This window comes from Carya illinoinensis, chromosome 11 (genome assembly GCF_018687715.1).
Source record: "Carya illinoinensis cultivar Pawnee chromosome 11, C.illinoinensisPawnee_v1, whole genome shotgun sequence".
NCBI lineage: Eukaryota > Viridiplantae > Streptophyta > Magnoliopsida > Fagales > Juglandaceae > Carya > Carya illinoinensis.
The window spans coordinates 26204364-26213867 of NC_056762.1; the positions used below are offsets into that span (position 1 = coordinate 26204364).

Here is a 9504-nt window from a genome sequence, read left to right on the forward strand (position 1 = left end):
TTTTTCCTTTCATACTCTATTTTCCTCTCTTTTTCATCATCTTTTTTTGAACTCCTGGTCCCACAATTTTTTTTTCAACTCATTCTCTCTTTTCAATTTTATTTAATCTTCATACACTTGTTTTGGAGTCAATGATACAATAGTAACAATTTTATTGCCTTTTACAAAAGCATGCCTATTCTTGAACCCATCATGAGTGACCTTCCTATTAAATTGCCACAGCCTACCCAATAATGTGACCCGCATGCATCGGAGCAATATCATAAAGTACTTCATCCTTGAACCTCCCAACTGAAAAATAAATTAGCACTTGCTTATTTATCTTAACCTCCAAACAATCATTCAATCGCTGAAACTTATACAGTTTAGGGTGTTTCAACGTAAGTAAATTTAATTTTTCAACAAAAGTAGTGCTAGCCACATTAGTAAAACTTCCACCATCAATGATCATACTACATATTTTGTTGTTGATATAGCATCTAGTATGAAAAATGTTCTCCCTTTGTTGTTCCATGTCATCTTCTTTGACTTGGGCACTTAAAGCATGCCTAGCCACAAGTAACTCACCCTCCACCGGATACTCCATATCATCACAGACATCCTCAAGCGGTGGTATTTGGTCATCATCGCTCTAGCTTTCGGTTTCCACCTCTCCATCAACATGTGTGATCATGGTCATCTTTTTTGGACATTGTGAAACTATGTGACCTATTCCCAAAGAACGAAAACACTTAATATCACAATTACGAGTTTGGGATTTGGTTTTACCTTTGTTGACAGTGGGACCTTCATCTCTCCTTTTTGGTGGTTTGGTTTTGGACTTTAAAACAACCCCTTCGTCTTTCCTCCAATTCAACCTCCATGAAGTAAAGGAGCCCAGATTTTGAAATGACTGAGCTCCTCATCTTTTAATCTGTCATTCCACCTTTATTGTCATGTGCATCATGTCCTCTAACTCCACGTAGTGTTGCAACTTCACCACGTTGGCAATGTCTCAATTTAGCCCATTCAAAAACCTCACCATGGTAGCTTCTCACAAGTTAATCCCACCATATAATAGCATAGTCAGTAAACTCAATGACAGCTAGTTTTACCTTTTTCTCCTTGGAGTAGTTGTGACACTCAAAAATCAACTCCACCTTCTTCTCTCATTCCAGTACATTTTAGGATCATTTTTTTCTTGGAATGATGGTATCTTCATTTTGATGTTTTCTAGGTTTCTGTTAGTCCCATCTTGCCATCTCAGATCTCTTCGAAAACCTCTACGATGCCTTTCTCCCGTTGGCATGAACCTGCTCTCACCGTTCAATGAAGTTGGATACTTTTTATCTTCGAACTCATTCTTGTGGTCATCATCAGATGTACACATGCCCTTCTTGCCTTATAGCATTAGGGATTCTCTGGGGACGACCCTCTCACCAAGTAGCAATAACAGCGTCTTACCCATCTATCCAATCTTGAATCTCATTAACCACCACATTCATGCATTCAAATTGTTGTTGCATAGCCTGCAACGCGAAAAACAATTCATCATTTTCTTCTTTGTTTGATATGTCGCTCCTGAAAGACATATTTTTGAAACTATAGAGAAATGTTAAAAATAATTCCTTACAACACTCCCTCACATGTTTGCATTCAAATTATGTCAGTCACACTCATGTTTCACTCTTAAATTAATTTTTTTTTTTTTATATTAGTCTCACACTCTTTTACCTTTTTCCACTCGTAGCTTCCCCTTTTCAATTCTTTATTAAACTAATAAACTTAATCAAGAAATTCAAGTTGTAGTATTTAAATCAATACTGACAGTAAGAAAATATTATAAAAACAACGAATCAAAGGAACATGACAAAAATCAGATTTTGTTTTTAGAGAACTGAAACTATAAACAATATTACTTTTTTCTTTTCCTTTCTGACGTCTCTTTTTTCTGTTTCTTTTTTTCTTTTTTAAAACTTGGTGCACAACACAAAACAAGAATAAGGAATAATGAACACAAACCAAAGAAGATAAGATGATAATAAGAAACAAAAGATAAAAGGATAGTAAACCTAATTTTAGAACCTAGATCTGATACAAATTAATGCAACCTCAATTGACACGCTTTGAGACCCAACAATAATTTTGAAATACTTTGCCAATGAAAGCTAAAATTCATATTTTTGATAGAAAACCCCAACCTAACGTTTATAAATGAAACGTGAACTGAAGGTATAAGGTAACAAACTCCGACCTAATGATTATAATTGAATCACGAACTGAAGGTATAAAATTTGAATGCCATAAGGAAGAATCCTTGATAAGTTCACAAGTTCTATGAAAAACCAATATAAGAAGCAAACCTCATGTTTTCTTTGATTTTTATTCAATGCCCCTTCATTACAATGAGTGCATGCTATTTATAAAATATGGCTGAAAATAAGACTACAAAATCTTAAAACTAATCAATCCCTTTTTAGCCCTACACACCTGCTATAAGGAAAAAGAAACTATACGAGTTCCAAAATAGGAAAGTAGATAAAAATGACTGAATAATAGAAGCCTAAAATTACTCCTCCATGCCAATAATAGACTGAAATAGGCAAGGAAAGTCAAGCCTAAGAAAGGTCTGAAATAGGCAAGTCAATCAGCCAATTAATTGGTCTAAAATTAGAAAGTAATAAACCACTTTCTCCTTCTAATTCCATGCCCACTCAAGCCATACTCAGCCCTTAATCCATGCTATTGCTAAGGAAATTACACCTAATTAAGCAAAATCAGCCCCATCAATAGCTTGGATTAAATTTATTACGCCTTCATCTTCCTTTGGGCCAAGCTTGGAATGCTCCATTTTAGAATCAACCCAAATCTCTTGAATCAGCCCATTAAGTGCGTCTTTGATCTTCTTGGATCTTACTCTAGTAAATGTCCAACTAGAACATGCAATGGATCTTTTAATGGTGCTTGTTGATTCTCATCATAGATCATAACTAGATTTTGACAAGTTAAGGTGGCCACTTGGAGTAATATTCTTGTTTCTGGGGATTGCCACAAGATGTCTTTGCTTTTTTCCCACCATCAGTAGAGAATTTACTTATTATTATACATTATGCAAAGCACACAAATAGTGAATATTGTAAGATAAGTAAAAAATAAGGCATAAAAGAACGAAAAGAATTTCAGGTTGCAGAAGAACTTTGTATCTTCTTCATATCAATCAAATAAAATTATAGAAAACACAGTATATGTAGCACTCTATACAACCTTTCTCACGATTCAAAAAGGAATATTCACACTACCAAAAAATAACTAAATCTACCCCTAAAACTATACATCTGAGCAAATGTCAGAATAAAATAACTAACTACAAAATTGCACAAAAAAAAACTTCAGCTAGCCTTTATCATCTAAGCTGAGTTGAGGGCTATTCTATAAAACAACTTCATCAGTAGACATCAGCTTATGATCATCATTTTCCAATACCCCCGCAAGATAGAAAATAGAGATTTACTATTCTCATCTTAGAAAGAAGAGTATTGAGGACTAAAGAGGAGAGTGCCTTGGTAAAACTATCAGCCAACTGAGAATAAGTAAGAACATGTGTAGTCATAATGCTTCATTCTTGAATATTATTTCGAATAAGTTAGTAGCTGACTTCAATATGCTTAGTTCTCTCATGAACGGTCAAATCTATTCATTAAGATAATAATTAATAGCCAAAGACATGTTACCTAATTATAATTACCCCATGCCTCCAAAATTGAGGTCTTGGATTCGAGTTTCTCCCCAACTGTATTACAAAAATATATATAATAATTAATAGATAATGATAGGCTTATTATCTATTATTACTTATTTATTTTTTTTTTATTTTTTTATTTTAATTTTAAGAAAGTGATTATTAATTAAGTTATATTTTTATTATTATTTTCTTAATAATTAAAGATATTAAAAAAATATTTAAAATTAAATAATAAAAATTGAGGTCTTAACTCATCCCGTCGCTTTCTTCTCCATCTTAACTTGCAAAGCAGCAACCCCTATGTCTCTTAGCTCATCCCGTCGCTGCCTCACCACGCTGGTCCTCTCCTTCCGGCGCCGTTTGCAGTAAGTCCTTCTCTCTCGCTCTTTCTTTTTCTTGCTTCGCTATGTATTTCATTGTTACGGCCGCCACCCACGCAGCTCTCGTTCTCTCGGTTGGGCAGCACCTACGCCCTCCACGCCACTCTTCTTATGGTTCCGATAAGTCTCTGTCTCTATCTCCCAGTTTATTTCTCTCAATCTCAGGTTCTCTCACATATTGTTCCTCTCTCTGGACCATAGATTTGATTTTTTTTTTTTTTTTTTTCAATTTCAGTTTGGTTTAGGTTAATGTGGCAGAGCTTGTGCTTTTATTTCCCCCTTCACTCATTTGATTCATTGGTCTGATTTGCTTGTTTTCTTGTTGGGCTATAGTGTTTATTGTAGTGATTATAGTATTTGGTCATTATCCAATGCTAATGCTCTGAGTGTGTATTAATTTACAAGAAAAGATTTTCAAGGAAAAAAAAAAGATAATTTACAAGAAAAGATAAATGAATTTTATTATCTTGGATGGGCTTGAACTTTGTTGGAGGCTGTAGTAGTTGGAAGTTCAATTAGAATCTGATTCGTAGGTAGTGACTTCTTTGTGTGTGAAAATGGGAGAGTTCATTGGGTTGATAGAGAGTTTTGGGAGTAAATAGTGCTTATATTTGTATCTATGATTATACTTTTACAAGAAAAGCCTGTTTGCCTTGTATTAATTTACAAGAAAAGATAAATGGTTTTCATTCTTTGGTTGTTTTCGTGTTGTACGTGGTCAATTTTGTTGGAACTGAATCAGGCGAGTATCAGTTTTTTCCTTGTATGATAGGATACAAAACTGATTTCTCTGGTGCTCTAGCTGGGAATAATGATGTAAATGTTTTTTTCCCAAAACATGTTGAGATATATTCCTCAAATATCATGCTGGTCAATCACATGCATGAGTACGAGACCTAGTTGGAGCTTATTGGTGAAATGATATTGGTTCAAAGCCTTTGTTCGGTGTAACAGAAAAGGGGAGACGGCTCTGTGTCTCCTGAGGCCTCCTTGAATTTGAAACATGACCAAAAATATAATTTCTGTTTGCTTTTTGGCTGTAAAAGTGATCAGCTAAGAATTATTTCAACTGCTCAAACATCTTTCATGTAAATGATATCTTGGTGGACTATCACTGCATTTTTGCGAGGCTGGCTTTCTGGTTTTTTGCGTCAACTAATAAACCTAAAAATGGAACATAACGTTAATGGAAGAAAGAGACTTTTCTAGATCCATCTCGGTTGCTTTCATGCCACTAACAGCTGCCTGATTGAAGATTATATTTTCTTTCTTTATTTTATTTATTTTTTATGACTTTTCATAGTGTTAAGAATCCATGGAATTCAAAACTTTTTTGAGTTTGCTATTGATCTTACTTGACCAGTTTTATTGTGCCTACTGCCTGTATATCTACGTTGAGTTTGACATAGTCTGCCTGTATATCTACCAATTTCTTTTTCGTTTTCCAGCAGATCTATTTTGAGTTATAAGGTCTATGATATATGGGATAACGAAATAGCTTGTCTATGAAACATCTGTTTTGAGTCCTAGGAAACTTGTTTGCTTTTGTTTATGTTTCTGGGCTCCATGTGCAGATTCTGGCTGCAAATATAAAGGCAAGGTGGTGCCAATTTGTGTTAGCTTGATATGTATTGTTGGAGTTGTGCTTTTAAGTTTAAGTTTTTAGAATAATTGATCCTCCAACACTTGTCTGACTCTATTTTAAGTAGTTCCAATCACTTGTCGGATTTTATATATCAAGAGGTCAGTCAGAAAAGTATATTTTGAGTTATAAAGTCTGGTAAATGGGATAACAAAATTGCTTGTCATTTTATATACTGTCCAAGTCATGCATGTATCTTTTTATGTTTCAGACTTGCAGTGATATGATCCATTAACTTCTTTATGCAAAATGTGCACAGGGTACTGATCATGGTGTTGACACATGCTTTGGACTATGCACATATCCTGGACGTGAGCTATGCCATCGAATAGATTTTAAGGTACTTGATGGTATCCTGTAAAAAACTATTAGAACAGACATCAACGCTTGTATTTGTACTGGTTATTTACTTATATGTTTACCCCCATTTCCCAATGCATTGTTGGCTATTTCTGGGAGGATTCTCTGAGTTTTGGGTTTCTTAGCCTCCAGTAACACAATGGGAAGAAACCTCTACCCATCCATTTCTCATATCTTTTAACACCCTCATTCAATTGTATTACTAGTGTTAACAGGAATTAGGGTGTGGATGTTTATTGTAGTGAGTAGTTGGGTGTGGATGTTTACTAGTGTTTATAATTAGAAGTGAATTATTTAGTTTAGATTGTAATTTTTGAAAAAATTAAAATTTGAAAGCCGACACAATTAAAAAAAAAAAGAAAGAAAGAAAAAAAAAAGTGGACCAAATAAGATGTTAAAAAAGAAAAAAAAAAAAAAGCCCAAAATCTAACTCCGCTCTGACAAGTCGGAGTTGGAGTCATAGTGGAGGATGACCAAGTCGGAGTTGGAGGTTAGCCCTTGACTCCAACTTGCTTGGTGCTTAGCCTGGAAAGCTCCAATTTTGTTTGTTGAGATTTTCCCTATGGCTCATGGGAAATATATCATGCATCGTCGACTACTCTCATAAAAAGAAACATCCCTTTATATTCCTTGAAGTACAGGTATACTTTTCCTGGGTAAATTTTCTCTGTTATTTCCTAACATATACATATATATAGTTTTTTGTGAAAGGTTCTTCTATTCTTGGAGTTGCAATTTTGCTGTTTGTTTCTTCAGGAGCCTTGCGTGTGATTTTGTTGGTTCAGAGGAACAATAGCTGGTGGTTCGGATGGAGAGGGAGGAATCATTGATGGAGGATTTACATTAAAGAGGCAGGATTTGAGACCTCAAAGATTATATTTTTTTTCTCTCATATGGATTCTTGATATGTTCAATCCATTTTTACAATTGGATCTGGGATATATTTGAGGTTGAATGCAAATTGGTTTGTGGAAGCATCTTCTTCGTCAAGGGATTTGTTGAAATGCCGTAATTGTGGGTGTAGTTGTTCGTTGATCAGTAGCTCTTCCGGTACTACGAGCATTATTGCTCAAGACATTCAACAATGCTGAGCTGCAGGTCAATGCTTTCTCAAACCATAAAGAAAAAGAAAAAGAATAAACGCAAAAACGGAAACGAGATTGCTGCAAATAGAGCTGTTCCCAGAAAGAAAAGTTCAATTTCCAAAATTAATGAATCACCATACCAGGAGTATGAAGAAGAAGAAGAAGATACTGGAGAAGGTTTTAGCCTTAAGACCTCAGCTCCTCCTTCACACACTCATGGGGTTCAACCACTAGGCAATCTCTACCTCCACCCAGGGTGTATAAACTCTAGAAATACTGGCTTAGGTAACCTCCATACCCTTACCGATGAGCTTGTTCTGGACATCCTAGGGTTCCTGGATGGCACCCACTTGGGCGTCTTGGCTACAGTTAGTAAATCTTTCTATGTTTTCACTAACCATGAACCACTATGGAGGAACCTTGCTCTGGAAAATCTAAATGGTGGTTTTTTCTATAATGAGTCTTGGAAATCTACTTATATTGCCGCTTCTTACCCTTCATTCAAGGTTTCGGATATTTGTGTTTCCCATTTGAGGGTGAGGGATTTTTATTCTGATTATCTTTTCCAGAGTTGGCTCTGTGCTAATCTTGAAATGAAACCTGAGTGGCTTGAAAGAGATAATATAATACGAAGGAAAGGCATTTCGGCTGAAGAGTTCGTGTTGAACTTTGAGGAACCAAATAAGCCGGTTTTGCTGGAAGGGTGTTTGGATAATTGGGTTGCACCCAAAAAATGGGACAGAGATTATTTGGTTCGGTTGTGTGGTGATGTTCAATTTGCAGTTGGACCGGTGGAGATGAAGCTTGAGGAGTACTTTCAGTACTCAGATCAGACGAGGGAAGAAAGGCCATTGTATTTATTTGACCCAAAATTTGCAGAAAAAGTTCCAAAATTGGGTTCAGAATATAAAGTTCCATTGTACTTTGGGGAGGATCTGTTCAATGTTTTGGGTAATGATAGGCCAGATTATAGGTGGATTATAATTGGACCAGCTGGGTCTGGTTCATCCTTCCACATTGATCCCAATTCCACATCAGCTTGGAATGCAGTTATCAAGGGATCCAAGAAGTGGGTCTTGTTTCCTCCCGATGTGGTTCCACCCGGGGTGCACCCAAGCCCAGATGGTGCAGAGGTAGCATGTCCTGTTTCAATCATTGAGTGGTTCATGAACTTCTATGGTGCAACAAAAACTTGGAAAAAGAAGCCTATTGAGTGCATCTGTAGGGCTGGGGAAGTGATATTTGTGCCTAATGGATGGTGGCATTTGGTAATCAACCTGGAGGAATCAATTGCCATTACACAGAACTATGTTAGCAGGTATCATTGATATTAATTAATCTTAAGGCTTTAAAGAACCCCCTTATCTGCTTGTGGTGATTTTCATCTGTGGAAAGAAATTATTCACTCCAGTCAGAACAGCAATTTGAAAAGAAAATGAAGATTTGACATATGATATGTGAATATAAACAAATTGAAAAATTTTACCTTAAGGTCCATGTAAATCTTCTCCACTTGTTCTAGAATGCATTAACAACAATATGGTTACTACATGTTGAAACTTGGCTTCATCCCCTGATATTTCACCCAACTTGAAGAACTGGAATAGCTTATACTAGCAGTTTAATGACATTTCTCTTCTAGTTGTTTCACAATAACTGATATACTCTTCTGATAACTCCATCATGCATGCCTATTCTGTAATATCCAGTCTTCTAGGACAGAACTCGAAGGAAAATATATATATATTATATATGGTTTACATGTTGCAGGAGAAATTTGTTGAATGTCTTGGACTTTCTGAAGAGGCCAAACGCAAACACACTGGTATCTGGAACAAGAGACCGAATTAATTTGTATGACAAGTTTAAGAATGCCATTGAAACTTCTTTCCCTGGAACCTTAGAGCAGTTGGTGCAGGAAGCAGAGGAGAAAAGGGCACAGCAAAAACTCTCCTTCTGGGACACAGTAACAGATTCCAAGGTGGGGGCTTTCAAGTTCTCTTTCTAGGCACATGAAGACAACAGCGAAGTCCGGAAACCAGACGAATACTGAGTGGCAGCATACTTTTCGGGTGTACAATCTCGGTTGTTGCTTCTGACTTCCTAGATTTGTACCATTTAAACAGTTTTGAATTTGATTTAATTGACATCATTGCACTTCGACAAATAAAGAACCCAATTTCTTTATTTATATAAGATGCGTTAATACATAGGCTTATCAAAATGTCGTCGTTTCTTTGAATTACATAGGCTTATCAAAATGTCGTCGTTTCTTTGAATTGTTTTGGAATGATTGTTAACTTAAAATTTACATGA

General features: G+C 35.8%; 1 protein-coding gene across 3 annotated transcripts; it reads left to right on the forward strand.

Annotated features, from left to right (window-relative positions):
* The first annotated feature begins 3953 nt into the window (after positions 1–3953).
* Positions 3954–9406, forward strand: LOC122281256 (F-box protein At5g06550). 3 transcript variants are annotated; one of them, XM_043092611.1, is made up of 4 exons: positions 3954–4086; positions 6003–6083; positions 6815–8506; positions 8959–9406. In XM_043092611.1, exons 3-4 carry the CDS (start codon positions 7188–7190, stop codon positions 9194–9196), a joined length of 1557 nt encoding a protein of 518 aa, XP_042948545.1. In that variant the 5' UTR covers positions 3954–4086; positions 6003–6083; positions 6815–7187; the 3' UTR covers positions 9197–9406. The 3 variants fall into 3 exon arrangements, with proteins under 3 accessions (XP_042948545.1, XP_042948543.1, XP_042948544.1); XM_043092609.1 differs by having other exon boundaries at positions 6860–8506; XM_043092610.1 differs by having other exon boundaries at positions 3974–4086; positions 4162–6083; positions 6860–8506.
* Positions 9407–9504: the final 98 nt, after the last annotated feature.